The sequence below is a fragment of the Agelaius tricolor genome, unplaced genomic scaffold, assembly GCF_023055355.1.
Source record: "Agelaius tricolor isolate 1412-34295 unplaced genomic scaffold, bAgeTri1.0.p SCAF_31, whole genome shotgun sequence".
In the NCBI taxonomy this organism is placed as follows: Eukaryota; Metazoa; Chordata; class Aves; order Passeriformes; family Icteridae; genus Agelaius; species Agelaius tricolor.
The window spans coordinates 4,473,012-4,487,589 of record NW_027269291.1 but is presented as its reverse complement, the minus strand read 5'-3'; the positions used below and the strand labels follow the sequence as shown (position 1 = coordinate 4,487,589).

Sequence of the window (14,578 nt, the reverse complement as noted above, 5' to 3'; positions counted from 1 at the left end):
ACTGCTCTGCCCCACCCAGGGCACCTCCAGGAGGCCCCTCTGGCATAAACAGGGGCTGGAGGAGAGCAGCACCCAACCCTGATCCAGCAGGAGAAGGTTTTCATGCAATTACACCGTGGTTAATGCTGGAAGGAGCCTCTGGATGGCACCTGGTGCCCATCTCTGCTCCAGGACTGTGCCTAGACAGAGTTTTAGGATCTGCAAGGATGGAGAGCATACAGCCTCTGTGTGCCAGTAAAAAACATTGAGGTTGGGAAAGCCCAGTGTAAGCTGTGCCAGTAAAAAACATTGAGGCTGGGAAAGCCCTCTGAGATCACCCAGCACTGCCAAGGCCACCACTGACCCCTGTCCCCAAGTGCCACATCCACTTTTCAACCCCACCCCTGCCCTGGGCAGCTGTGTCAGGCCTGGAGAAGCCTTTGGAGGAAAGAAATTTTCCCTGATTTCCATCAGCAGTAAAAAAAAAAAAGTGTTTTACTGAGGATAAGATGGTGTTCAGGTGGTGCCCACGGGCTTTGGGCACTGCTGAGTTTCACCTGGTTTCATCCTTCCTTCAGGTGAGGTGAGGAGGTACCTCAGAGCCTTCTCTTCCCCAGACAACCCCAGCTCTCCCAGACATTCCTCATGGCTGAGGAACTCCAGTTTTTCTCTCATTTTTTATCAAACTCTCCCCTGTGTGTCCATGCTGCAGTAGGGGCCCAGAACACAGCACAGTCCTGCAGGGTGAGGCCACTGAATTTGAGAATGACTCCTCATTGAATTTGGGAATTATCCCTCACTGAATGTGGGAGTGATGCCTCCCTGAATTTGGGAATGATTCCTCCCTGAATTTGGGAGTCCCTCATTGACTTTGAGGGCGATCCCTCCCTGACTTTGGGAATTATCCCCCCCTCCTCCTGCAGCCCAGGCTCCATCACCACCCTTACCAAGGGCACCCTGAGGCTCAGTGGCCGCCCCAGTGCCCAGCAGGAGCCCAGCCCAGTCCCTGTCCCAGCTGGGTGTCCCTCAGGGTGTGCCTGGGCTTGTTCCTCCCCAGGGCTCCCAAACACCAAGTTCTGCCTCCTCAGGCCAAGCCTGGAGCTCCCACAGCCCAGAATTGGACAGAGCAGAGGCCTCAAGGCTGATCCTGGCCCATGTGAGCTCAGGAATGATGACAACCCCTCTGATAAGGAAGAAATTCTCTTCTGAGCAAGGAATACCCATGGCTGCTGTGCCCATCGCTGCTGGAGATGACCAGGCTGGTGGCCCAGGTGGCCAAGAGGCTGATGCCAGCTCCTAAAGGGTGGGCACAGCTTGAGCAGCTCCTTCCTATACCTGTGCCAGTGAGTTTGGGGGAAATGGGAGCAGCACAGGGAGTGCAGAGGTTGTCAGTGCTTTATTGGTGACAGGGACGGCACCAAGGGACACCAGGGACCCCAGAGCTCACCCCAGGAGGGTCTGGGTGTGCCCCAAGCTGGCCAGGTCACGCTGGGAGCTGCTGGGGGGGCTCCATCCCCATCTCCAGGTGCTCCAGGGTGGGGTGACAGGGCCATGCTGTCACTGCCCTGAGGCTGCAGTGCTCCCACCATCCTCCTCCTCCTCTTCCTCCTGGTCTGGCAGCAGCTCTGAGGGGTTGGCACCTCGTATGGGCAGAGCTCTGGAGGGCTGGTCCTCCTCCAGGCCTGCAGGAAATGGGCGGAGGGAACGGTGAGGAGATGGCTGGAGGTGCAGGAGGCAGCTCTGGGTCACCCAGAGCAGGATGAGCCCCTCCAGGGCTGCATCAGAGACACCCCCAGGGATGGGGATAGAGAGAACCTCAGGCCCTGGAGCAGAAATCCCACCGTGGGGCCATGCCTGGGTGTTTAGGGACACCCGGGGTGGAGCAAAAAGAGGAGGAGACTGCCCAGGAGCACAAGGTGGAGATGGCAAAGCAGAGAGAATGGGCTGGGGGTGCCTCAGGGACCATCACCTTCCTCATCCAGAGCCTCTGATGCCTTCCCCTCTGGGCTCTGGGACAGCAGGGTCAGCCTCTTGAGAGCCAGCAGGGCTTTCCCTGTTTTCTGGAGGGAGGAGAATGGGCACTGAGCCCTTCAGAGCCACCCCCATGTCCCCACCAAAGGCACTGAGCCCTTCAGAGCCACCCCCATGTCCCCATCACCTCACCAGGGCCACTGAGCCCTCCAGCAGAGCCATCCCCATGTCCCCATCACAGGCACTGAGCCCTTCAGAGCCACCCCCATGTCCCCATCACCTCACCAGGGCCACTGAGCCCTTCACCAGGTGCATCCCCATGTCCCCATCAGAGGCACTGAGCCCTTCAGCAGAGCACCCCCCTGTCCCCACCAAGGGCTCTGAGCCACCCCCCTGTCCCTATCACCTCACCAGGGGCTCTGAGCCCTTCAGCAGAGCCACCCCCTGTCCCCACCAGGGGCACTGAGCCTTTGGACAGAGCCACCCCCCTGTCCCCATGTCCCCACCAAGGGCACTGAGCCCTTCAGCAGAGCCACCCCCCTGTCCCCACCAGGGGCACTGAGCCCTTGGGCAGAGCCACCCCCCTGTCCCCAGCAGGTACCTGCCACTTCCTCCGTGCCAGGAACTGCCTGATCCTCTCCTTGGACAGCGCCTTGGGGCTGCTGGGCTGGGGGTGCTGCAGCCAGGGGTGCAGCAGAGCCCCTGCACTGGGGAGCCGCCGGCTGCAGCACACACAGGGGTCACGGGGGGCTCCTCCACCCTGGAGCATCCCCTCCACCAAACAGGCAGAGCTTTCCCTCACCCACCCCCTCAGCCCTCCAGAACCCGGCCCAGCTCCAGCTGAGCAGCCCCCAGGCCCTACCTGGGCTCTTTCTGCAGCAGTTGGCTGATGAAGTCCTTGGCTTGCTGGGAGATTTCTGAGAAGGTCTCCTCCTCAAAGCCCCACCGGGCAGCTGTGACATTGCTCAGGGTCTCCATGTCCGTGTCCCCCTGGAAGGGGGACTCCCCGCTCAGCCTGGAGAGGGGAGCCCAGGCCATCAGTGAGAGCTCAGCCCCCTGCAGCCCAGCCTGCCCTGCCCACTGTAAGGGCACTCACAGGATGTAGCAGATGACACCAACGCTCCACATGTCCGTGGAGAAGCTCACGGGCTCAAAGGCGACCACTTCTGGAGCCATGAACTCAGGGGTGCCGTGCAGCACCTTCACAGGGGTGTCTGGAGCTGCAGAGAGGAGGCAGGAGGTCAGCTGGGATCTCCCTGGGGCAGGAGGCCCAGCTGGGATGGTCCTGGGGTCAGCTGGGATCTCCATGGGATCTCCTGGGGCACAAGGCCCAGCTGGGATCTCCATGAGGCAGGAGGCCCAGATGGGATGGTCCTGGGGTCAGCTGGGATCTCTATGGGCCGGGAGGCCCAGATGGGATCTCCATGGGATCTCCTGGGGCAGGAGGCCCATTTGGGATCTCCATGGGATAGGAGGCCCATTTGGGATGGTCCTGGGGCACAGGACACACCAACACAGCCCAGGTGGAGGAGCCTCTGTGCCCAGGTGGAGTATGGATGGATGGATGGGCTCCTCCAGCCAGGTCTCATAAGATTTTGGAGATTTATTTCACACCCAAGATAGCTCAGCTACTTTAGAGGGCGTAAAATCAGCAGGATGGCTTCTGTGGTAGTGTTGGACACAGAAAAGTTTTTTAAAAAGGCAAAATAACAAAAACTCTTTACAGAGAAAAACTAAGCCAGCTGCAAAAGGTTCTTGCTGCTGGTAAAACACCTCACAAAAGCAATTTAGTTCCTTTGTTCTCTTCTTTTTCTAGTGAATTGCTTAGGCTGGACTTTTTGTCTTCTGTCCAATTAGCTGTCCTTAAGTTTGAGGTGAAGTCCCCCAGGTGCTATGAGGCATCTTTTTTGCTAATTGAGAAAAGAAACTTCTGAGCTTTCATCCTTTTTAAGGAGACAAAGGATAATTTGTTCACTCCATCAACAGGGGACACATTCCTGTAGTGGAGCTGCCACCCTCCAGGGATATTGCAGCTCTTGGTGCTCTCCTAGAGCCTCTCTGTGTGCCCCCACCCATGGGCACAGGGGGATCTCCACCTCTGCAGCAGGGCTGGGGACACACAGGTCAGGGCTGGGGACACACAGAGCAGTGGTGGCTGGCAGGGAGGGCCCAAGCAGGAGGACACCGAGCTCCTCACTGCTGTGCCAGGCCAGATGTGCCCCTGTGGCAGTGCCAGTCCCTGCCCTGGACCCCCAGGAGTCCCATGGTGCTCACCCATGGGAATCCATAAAATCAGAGGGGTTTGGGAAAGCTGCAACAGGCAGGTCTCAGAGACAGCAGGATGTGATTAGAGCTAAGCAGTAGCCATGAGATAGATCAGCAGAAAAATGATGTAAAATATAGAAAAGTAAGGACAAATAGAACAATGGCCTGTGTATTAAGGCTTGGCTAGAATAACTTTGCTATCTCTGAGGCCTGCCTGTTGCAGCTTTCCCAAATGTTGGGGAAGATGAAACAGGAAAGCCTTATAAATATGATTGTCTGACAAAAGATATTGAGAATATGGAAACTATAGGCGAGATTGGAATGAAAGCAAGCTTTGAGATCCCTCAGTTACTGAACAACTGGAAAACAATGGTGTGGCCAGCTGAAGGTGATCCCCTTTTGATGGAACAACACCCTCTGCTTGCAGACAGGCCCAAGGGGCAGAGCAGACCCTGCCAGCTCGGCAGAAGGGGCCCAAAGAGGAGTTTTTAGGGTTTGAAATGTGACATAGTATGGTAATGTAATGATTCTTATAGGCTGTATGGAAATGCTATAGGATTTGTATCTTGTACTGGATTGGTGAGTGAGAATCAGAATATTCAACACAGAAAATGATTTATTGTATTGTAATGGGAACCTCACTCTTATGCTTTTGCTCTCTTGCCCTTTTACTCTCTCACCCTCTCATCCTCTCTCCCCCTCTCTTCTCTCAGGCCTGCTCTGAGCTGTGCCTGGCAGCTCCCAGCAGGGCCCTGCACCCGGGCCCTTTGCAATAAACCCCAAGTTCCTGTCCTGGCTGCAGAGATCTCTCATCTCCATCCACCCCAACTGTCCTACCCCCAGACCCCTCTGATTTTATGGGTTCCCACACTCACCCAGCCTCCGTGCCAGGCCGAAGTCGATGATCTTGACGCGGTGGCTGCCGGGGCTGACGCAGACGATGTTCTCAGGTTTGAGGTCCAGGTGCACGATGGCCTGGCCATGCATGAACTGCAGCCCCTCCAGGATCTGCTGCATGTACTGGGCACTGCTGGGCTCTGTGTGCTCAAAGTCATCGTCCACAATTCGCTCAAAGAGCTCCCCACCTGCCATGCTGGGGACAGCCAAGTGCTGGGGACACTTTGGGGTCTCACCAGCCCCGAGAGGGGAAAGCCCAGTGGAGAACTCAGTGCTCTGGGAGCATCGCTCCACCCTTATCTCCAGGAGCTGTGGGTTCCCCAACCATTCCACCAGCACTTCATGGTACAGGGACCCCTCCCCATGTGCCACTGTGGGGACAACGAAGTGCTGGGGACCCTCCACACTGGGGACAGCCAGGTGCTGGGGACCCTTTTGGGGTCTACCAGCCCTGAGAGGGGAAGCCCAGCAGAGAACCCAGTGCTCTGGGAGGACCTCACCACTCATAACTCCAGAATAGTCAGGTTCTCCATCCATACAGGGACCCCTCCCCACCTGCCATTGTGGGGACAATGAGCTGCTAGGGACCCTTTTAGGGTCTCACCAGCCCCAAAGAGGGGAAGCCCAGCAGAGGACCCAGGGAACATGTCTCCACCCTTATCTCCAGGAGCTGTGGGTTCTCCATCCATCCCACAGCAGCACCTCATGGCACAGGGACCCCTCTCCATGCACCACTGTGGGGACAAAAAGGTGCTGGGGACCCCTTTGGGATCTACCAGCTCCAAGGAGGGGAAGCCCAGCAGAGAACCCAGTGCTCTGGGAGGACCTCACCACTCCAGAGTTTCCAGGCTCTCCATCCATTGGCACAAGGACCCCTCCCCACCTTCAGTGCCCCCTGGCAGCCCCCAGCCCTGCTCCACACTCACTATTCCATGACCATCACCAGCTGGGTGGGCTCCTGGAAGGCCTCCAGGCACTGCACGAGGCGTGGGTGGTGCAGGAGGTTCATCAGCTCCACCTCGGCGCGCGCCGCCTGCCTCTCCTTGGCCGTGCGTGCCCGGAAATATTTCCCAGCGCGGATCCTGCCCGTGGCCTTCTCCTGCAGCCTGTACACAGTCCCGAATTTCCCCCTGGGACAGAGGAGGAGGGATGGAGGAGCCACCAGCAGCACCAGGGCTGTGCATGGACAGCCAGGGCTATGCCCAGGGTGGGACACGGGAGCCTCACTCACTCCCCCAGCTTCTCCAGCTGTGTGTACACATCTGAAACCTTGTCCTGGCTGTTGATGACCACGTCACGGTGCTCAAAGGGCTCCTCAGCTCCTGGGGGATGGATTAAGGTGGGCCATGCAGGGATTTCCCCTGATTTGGGGAGCAGGGGCCTGTCTGCCCCTCCAGTGATGATTTCTGTGTCCCCCCTGCTCCATCTGGGACCAACCACCCTCTGCACCAAGTGTGGATGGCATCTGGCACATGGGGACAGGAGCTGGGGCAGCCCAGCACCCTGCAAGTCAGGTTTGGGGTGAAAGGTGCTTTTAGGATCAAAAATCCAAGAGAAATGGGGCCAGGATGGGATGGAGATTGGTGCTGATGGGGGGTGGACAGGGGTCACACCATTGCTGGTGTTCCCAGTGCCTCTGCTGTACCTCCTGGCTGGGACATGGTGGTGCCACCGGCTCCTCACAGGGTGCTGGCACAGTCAGGACAGGTTCTGGATGTGTCCCCCAGGCTGGGACAGGTGATGGCCGTGTCTCTGCTCCAGCTGCTCCCTGGGGCTCTGCACCTTCTCCCTGCCACAGGAGGCCACTGGCATCACTCCACCAGCACCCACACTCCCCATCTCCCCGATGGACCCAAAAGGACCAAGCCAGATTTTAAAGCAAGGCCCCTTCCCAGGCTCCAAGCCGATGTTTTCCCCATGCATTGTCTTACATCAGGCAGGAAATCCCCAGGAAAGCCTCACTTGTAGGGCAAAGGAGCTGCTTCCTTACACGTCCATCCCCAGAAGGGTTGGGGGGACAGAAAGTGACACTCAAGGGTGTCAGGCAGTGACACCCACCCCCAGCCCGGGACCCCCAGCACTGACCTGGCACTGTCCAGCCCCTCCTGCAGCTCGCTGCCCTTTCCAGTGACTGCAGAGCCACAAAAGCTGGGGAGGGAGGGAAGGGGCGATGCTGGAGGTTGAGGAACCACAACTGGAACCACACAAATGGGGATATCTCGGGGTCCAGCTGGGAGCATCCCTCCCACTCTGGCGCTGGGAGCAGCCCCGGCTGTCCCCTCCCTTTCCTTCCCAGCAGAGCGCTTCCGGACGGACGTGGGGGATAAACAACCCCCACCACCCACGAGCTGTCCCCAAACCCTGTCCCCAACGCCCCCTTCGGCACCGTGCAGGGCCACAGGCCTGCAACACAGAGCTGTGGAAGCCCAGGGCAGGGGGAATGCAGAGACTGACACACTCAGCACACAGCAGAGACCCCAGCTCTGCCCTCCCAGCCCCTGGGCAGGATCTGGGGCCTCTCACGGGTTAAATCCACAGCCCACCCTGGGGGATAAACAACCCCCACCACCCACGAGCTATCCCCAAACCCTGTCCCCAACACCCCTTTTGGGTCCCAGGTCTGTAACACAGAGCTGTGGAAGCCCAGGGCAGGGGGAATGCAGAGACTGACACACTCAGCACACAGCAGAGACCCCAGCTCTGCCCTCCCAGCCTCTGTGCAAGATTTGGGGCCTCTCACAGGTTAAATCCACAGCCCACACAGCCTCTGTGCAGGATCTGGGGCCTCTCACAGGTTAAATCCACAGCCCACCCAGCCCCCGCCCCCGTCCCACCCATGGGTGGGTTCCTGCAGAGGGGCTGAGCACCCACAGCTGCCCCCCTGTCCCTGCTCCACCTGCAGCCAATGTCCCATCCCAGGGCTTCGGCTTCCCGGGAATGCTCCAGGTGAATGGGGAGTTACAAAACTCCTCCGGGCCTCCAAAGCAGGTGATTTGGAGGAAAAATGTGTTTCTCAGCTTTTATACCCCAAAAGCGGGAGCGTGCAGCCGCTCTGTGCCCGGTGCTGCCGTTTGGTTTTCCTGGTTTGCCCAGATTTGAAATGGGAAGGACGCCGTGATTTCCTTCCGGAGCTGACTCCAGACCCGGGATCAGGCAGTGGCTCCTCACAGGGGCATGAAACCCCTGGGGACCGCGGTGGCACAACAGTGGGGACACAGGGGGAGTCACCTGGGGTTACCTGCTGTCCGCAGCACCTCTCGGGGACCTTTGGGGCGATGCCAGCGCCTCCAGACGCGTCCCAGCGCCGCTCCCAGGCTCGGCTCAAAGTCCACGGGCTCCGGCAGGGAGTAGGTGACAAAAGTCCCCAGGGCAATGGCGGGGTCACCACGACCTCGCCGTGCCTTTTTCACCGCGACCTTGGAGCCCGGGGGTGTCCCCGAGTCACCCCCAGGGATGCGCGGATGCTCCGGGCTCGGCGCTCGGCTGGACCCCGCTGCGATATCGACTGCGGGGACACGACAGGACACGGGGGTGGCCGAGCTGGGGACAGGCGGCTGGAGCACGGCTGGGTGCATCCCGGAGCCCCGGGGCAGGACGAGGCCGGGCAGGCGGTGCTGGGCAGCTCCCGGTGCACCGGGACCGGAGACAGCCCCGGAGCGAGAGCGATGCCGGCAGCCGCTGGATGTCAGTGTCGGCCCGACGCTGGCAGCGGAGAAACGAGCAGAAAAATAAAGATTTAGGGGTCTGGGGGATCTGGGGAGGGCTGGCAGAGCCCAGGTCCTGCGGGATGGAGTGCCTGGCTGGAGGGGAGCCCCTCGGGAGCCGCATTCCCGGGGGATGGAGCATCGCAGCCATGAGACAGCAGCGGCAGCAGGGAAAACTGCTGCAGGGATCGACAAGCAGATCAATCCATCCTTTGGGGCTGCCAGCTCCATTTACCGGCCCTGTCCCACCCCTCTGCCTCCGGAATTGTCCCCTCCCTCGTGCCTTGACACCCTCTCCTTGTGCCTTATAAAATGAATGAATTAATCGAATTAATTAATCATTCGTGGTCACACCAGGCAGCCATGTGTTCTGCTTTGGGAATCAAGGTGTCCCCATCTGCCCAGGGATCCTCTGGCACGGCCGGGATGGGATTCCCAGGTGATTCCCCCAACCCCAAACCCACTCGTGCTGCCCATGGGGTGCCCCCCAGTTCACCCCAACCCCCCGTGCATCCCCTCCTTCCCCTTTGGGTTCAATCAGGACCCTCTGGGCAGGTTCAGCTGCCTCTGCTTTTCTGTATGTCCCACAATAAACGGTGTCACCCTGGTGCTGAGTGACAGCAGGAGAGACAGGGTCACATCAGTGGGTGCTGGATGTCCGTCTGTCCTTGAGCCCCTTGTGCCTGAGGGAAGGGCTCAATGACCTCAGGGGGACACGGTCCCTGCTCCCATCACCCGGGGGGGGACACAGCCCCTGTTCCTGTCACCCAGAGGGGACACAGCCCCTGTTCCCATTACCCGGGGGGGGACACAGCCCCTGTTCCCATTACCCAGAGGACACAATCCCTGTGCCCATCACCCAGGGGGTGACACAGTCCCTGCTCCCCATTTTCCCAGGAAGGAAGACTCAGCACATGTGCCAGACATGCGTGGGGACATGGGTGACATGGGGACATGGGGGGCACTGGGGACTTTGGGGGCACAGGGAACACAGGGGCACACGAAGGACATGAGCACAGGGGACACAGGGGGGTACTCAGGGGGACTTGGGGGGACCAGGGCAGCATGGAGGGGACACAGGGAAGGCAGTGGACACTGGGGACAGGGGGACATGGGAGCCACAAGGGCCCACAGGGCCTGCAGAGGCCATGGAGCAGAAGACATGTGGGGGACATCAGAGGGACACGGGGACACAGAGGACATGGGGGTACACGGGGGGGACTCCAGGGAGACTCCATGGTGGGGGCAGCAGGGACAGCCCAGAAGGAGGGACATAGGGGCACAGGGGACATGGCAAGGGCTCGGACACCTGGGGGACACGGGGGCACACAGAGGGACACAGGAGGGGACATGGGGGGACACGGGGGCACGCAGAGGGACACGGGAGGGGCGGGAGGGGACATGTGGGCACAAGGGGGGGACTCCAGGGGGACACCAGCGGTGGGGACAGCAGGGACACCACAGAGGGACATGGAAGCACAGGGGACCTGGCAAGGTTTGGGGACACCTGGGGGACACGGGGGCACACAGAGGGACACGGGGGGGGGGGGGGGGGGGGGGGGGGCGCCGCTGGTGGGCGGGGCCGGCTGCGCACGCTCTGGGGGCGGGGTTACGATGGGGGCGGGGACGTTCGGAACGCGGCTTCCGGGTTGGGCGGGGCCGGCGCGTTGCGTAATGCTGTGGGCGTGGTCACCCCCTTATTGGGAAATGTGGGCGGGGCCAGGCGGAGCGCACGTGTGCGGCTCTGGCGCCCCGCAGCGCTCGCGGGAGGGGGAGCGGCCGGGAACTGGGAGCACTGGGAGCACTGGGAGCACTGGGAGCACTGGGAGCACTGGGAGCACTGAAAGCACTGGGAACACTGGGAGCTGGATGCTGGGAGCGCTGGGAGCTGGATGCTGGGAGATGGGAACGCTGGGAGCACTGGGAGCTGGATGCTGGGAATGCTGGGAGCTGGATACTGGGAGCACTGGGAGTGCTGGGAGCTGGGAGCACTGGAAACAATGGGAACACTGGGAGCTGGATCCTGGGAGATGGGAGCACTGGGAGCAGTAGGAGCGCTGGGAGCTGGATGCTGGGAATGCTGGGAGCTGGATACTGGGAGATAGGAGCACTGGGAGCAGTGGGAACTGGGTGCTGGGAGCACTGGGAGCTGGGTGTGGAGAGCTGGGTGCGCTGACAACTTGGTGCTGGGAGTGCTGGAAATACTGGGAGATCAGTGCTGGGGATGCTGGAATTACTGGGAACTGGGTGCGGGTGCTGGGAGTGATGGCTGATGCCTGCTGGGAGCACTGGAGCTGGGTGCAGGCTGCTGGTGGAAATGGGAGCACTGGGAGATGAGTGTTGGGTGCTGGAAGTCATGGCTGATGCATGGTGGCAGCGCTGGGAACACTGGGAACACTGGGATCCGGGAGTTGGGACATGGAGCCCTGGGGGATGGATGCGGGATGCTGGGGGATGGATGCGGGATGCTGGGATATGGAATTCTGGGGGATGGATGCGGGAGGAGGGGACAAGGGAATGCTGGGACATGGAATTCTGGGGGATGGATGCCAGGAGCTGGAGCTGTGGGTGCTGGCAGCTCAGTGCTGGGTGTAGGGCACTGGGAGTTGGGATTGTGGCTGCTGGGAGCTGGGGTCAAACCCTGTTCTGCAGGATCAAGGCTGTGCAAACATCCATCGCCCCAGAATTATTCCTGACAGCGTGGAAAGGGTTGTGGCACCCTGGCTTTGGGATGCCACAAAGGGTGGGAGGACCAAATAAATCAATCTGGATCTATAAACCACAGTATCTCTGGCACCAGCTAGGGAATCAGCCTGTCCGTGTGTGGGCTTGGCTGATCCAGCTCCTCCAGGCAGCCTCGGGACCTTGGACCTGCTCCTGCAGCCCCGGGAGGGTGCAGGGAGTCAGGGATGGACTGGGGAGCGCCCTGGGGAGAGGGAATTGCCTCTGCAGCCTCACAAAAGTCCCGCAAGGTGACAAATAATGGCCCGTGGCACCTCAGAGAGCCCCCGGTGGCTAAAGGCACGGCGGGGGAGTGCCAGAGCTGGGCTCAGAGATAAGCACAACGCCCCGAGGGGTTATCAGCTTTATCAGCAGCCCGGCTGCTCCTGCCTCCTCCAAAGCCCTGCGGGCTCCCCGGGAAGGGAAGGGAAGGGAAGGGAAGGGAAGGGAAGGGAAGGGAAGGGAAGGGAAGGGAAGGGAAGGGAAGGGAAGGGAAGGGAAGGGAAGGGAAGGGGAACAGCAGACAGGAAAGGGAAGGAGCAGAGAAGGACAGGAGCAGGCAGGGAAGGGCAGGAACAAGCAGGAAAGGGCAGGAGCAGGCAGGGAAAGCCAGAACAAGCAGGGAAGGGCAGAACAGGCAGGGAAAAGGAGGAGCAGGCAGGGAAGGGCAGGAACAGGCAGGGAAGGGCACAACAGACGGGGAAGGGCAGGAGCAGGCAAGGAAGGGCAGGAACAGGCAGGGAAGGGCAGAACAAGCAGGGAAGAGCAGGAACAAGCAGAGGATCCCATGGTTGAGGCAGTCATCAGGCTCTGTCCCTCTGACAGCACAAAATCCCAGGAGATGGGACACGCTAGGAGTCACACCCCACCTGTGCTAGCTGGGGACTGATGTCACAGCTTGATACAGAAATCCCCAAAAATGGGTATTTTCTGGCCTGGAGGGATGGGTCAGCACAGGGAGAACATCTGAGAGCTCAGGGGTGCCAGGAGCAGCCCCCCTGTCCCCGGAGCACCACAGAACTCCTGGCTCTGCCTCCCAGGGAGATCCCATCAGACCAGGGTGGGGGACAGGGACAAACCCTCTGTCTACACCTCCCCATCCCCTTTCCCACTTAGGAACAGCCAGGCCATATCCAACACCAGCCCTCTGGCCAGAAAACGTTTGGCACAATTAATTCCCCACTCATTAAAATACATAATGGGGAGGAAAATTTATGATTGGGGATTTATCAGCCCAGAAAAAAACCAACCAACCAACCAAAAAAAACCCAAACAAACACAACCCCCCCACACACACACACAACCGCCCCCCAAAAAAAAAAAAAAAAAAAAAAAACAAACAAAAACCAAAAACCAAAAAACCCAAAAAACCACCCAACCCAAAATAAAAATAAAAACACCCCCCCCCCCCCCCCCCCCCCCAGCAAATTCCTCTTTGTCTTTTTGGAACATCAGAACTTAATTCCAAATGCTTCAAGTGGCTGCTCAGGCTCATTCCCTGAACGTTCATTCCCAAAAATCACACAGGGACAGGACCAGGGCCCAGCCTGCCCCAGAAAATGGGAGTTCAAGATGACCAACTTTGAAGGGAGAGACATTTTAGGTTGGTAGTGAGGTTTTTTTTTCCTTTTATTTGCAAACTGTATTGCTTATTTTTGCCTTTTATGTGCCCTGATCCCCCAAGGACACATTCCCTTCAAATTCCTGCTGACTGAACCCCCCTGTCCACACCCCACAGGGCTCAGCCAGCAAGGGGCACAACCAGTGGGGGAAAAGATCCCCTTGAAACCCTAGGGAAAGCTCATGGACTTTGCACTGTGGGTCACTTCTCTCCTTGAGACGAGAGATGGAGGCCAGATAAGCCTGGGAGGAGCCCTTGGCAGAGCTGGAATTGGGCAGACGGGTGATTTGGGAGTAGAACTGTCACCAGCCGGGTGATTTGAGGGTAGAACTGTCACCTGAGCACACCAAGCTCCCACCGTGCTGAGGGGATACGTCTCTGCTAATTGTGGTCTGTGTCTGCTAATTGTGATCCATCTAACTGCGATCTCTGTGTGCCAATTTTCATCCTGATCTGTGGCTGCTGCTGCTGGAACGGTTCTGGAGAAGGACAGAGCATCGGGGAGTTAAATTCAGACGGCTGAAGAGAAAGGCACCCTCACTTGGGGCCGAACACCCCCCTGAGGCGCTGGGGTCACCCCCTCGACCCGTTCCTGGATCTTCCCCGCCCCCGCCTGAGCAAGGTCTCGGCGACTGGGCCGCCCCGGCCGAGCAGCCCTCAGGGCTTTCGGTGTCGCCATCCCGGATAAAATTCTCCTCTCGGAGCCCCACGGGCCCTGCAAGGCCTCCCTGGGCACGTCGGGGCCTGCGGAGGCCTCGGTGTTCGGTATTCGTTGTTCCGCCCCCGCGGCGGAACCGGGCCCGGTTCCTCCGCCTCCCGCCGTGACACAGCGCCCGCCACGTGCGGCCGCGGAGCGTCCTGGGGCGGCGAGTCCGCAAGCGCCCCGGCCTCACTACCGCGACGCGCTGACGGACTACAGCCCCCATAATGCCTCACGGTGGAGACAGGCACCGCCTCTTCCTCTGCTATTCGCGTTTCCATTGGCTCCGCCGGGCCGTCACGCAGCGGCACGACGGGTTCTGATTGGCTGGAGAGCGACGGAGCCGGGACGGCGGCTATGGCGGCCGGGCGGGCGGAGCGGGAGCGGGAGCGGTGCCGCCGGCGCCATTTTGTGTGTGAGGGGCCGGGCTGGGCCCGCTCCCGTCCGCGGCCCCGAGGCGGCAGCAGGGGCGGCCCGGCCGGGGCTCTGTCCCGCGAGCGGAGCGTGAGGCCCCTCGTCGGCCCTAATGGGGGGCGGTGCCGCGGCGCCACCGGCCGTGTCTCCCTCAGCGCTTCGGGACCGGAGCTCACGGAGCTGAGCCGGTGGGGTGGAGGAGCCCGGCCCGGAGCTCTCCGGCTGTACCTGTGTTACTGGGCGGGGGCTGGGGCTGTTTTTCGATCAAAATTAGCGTTAAACGGTATTTGAACATTTGTCACGGCC

At 60.1% G+C, this 14,578-nt stretch overlaps 1 protein-coding gene across 2 annotated transcripts; it reads right to left on the bottom strand.

Moving 5' to 3' along the window:
* Positions 1-879: 879 nt before the first annotated feature.
* LOC139601671 (myosin light chain kinase, smooth muscle-like) lies at positions 880-7,383 on the bottom strand. Of its 2 annotated transcripts, XM_071450850.1 has the most exons (10): positions 7,198-7,383; positions 6,758-6,901; positions 6,344-6,434; positions 6,039-6,242; positions 5,091-5,308; positions 3,047-3,170; positions 2,813-2,965; positions 2,552-2,672; positions 1,949-2,039; positions 885-1,661 (listed from the first exon to the last, which is right to left on the bottom strand). In XM_071450850.1, the coding sequence occupies exons 2-10, from the start codon at positions 6,771-6,773 to the stop codon at positions 1,537-1,539; spliced, it is 1,143 nt and encodes a 380-aa protein (XP_071306951.1). In that variant the 5' UTR covers positions 6,774-6,901; positions 7,198-7,383; the 3' UTR covers positions 885-1,536. The 2 variants fall into 2 exon arrangements, with proteins under 2 accessions (XP_071306950.1, XP_071306951.1); XM_071450849.1 differs by lacking the exons at positions 6,344-6,434; positions 6,758-6,901; positions 7,198-7,383 and having other exon boundaries at positions 880-1,661; positions 5,091-6,174.
* Positions 7,384-14,578: the final 7,195 nt, after the last annotated feature.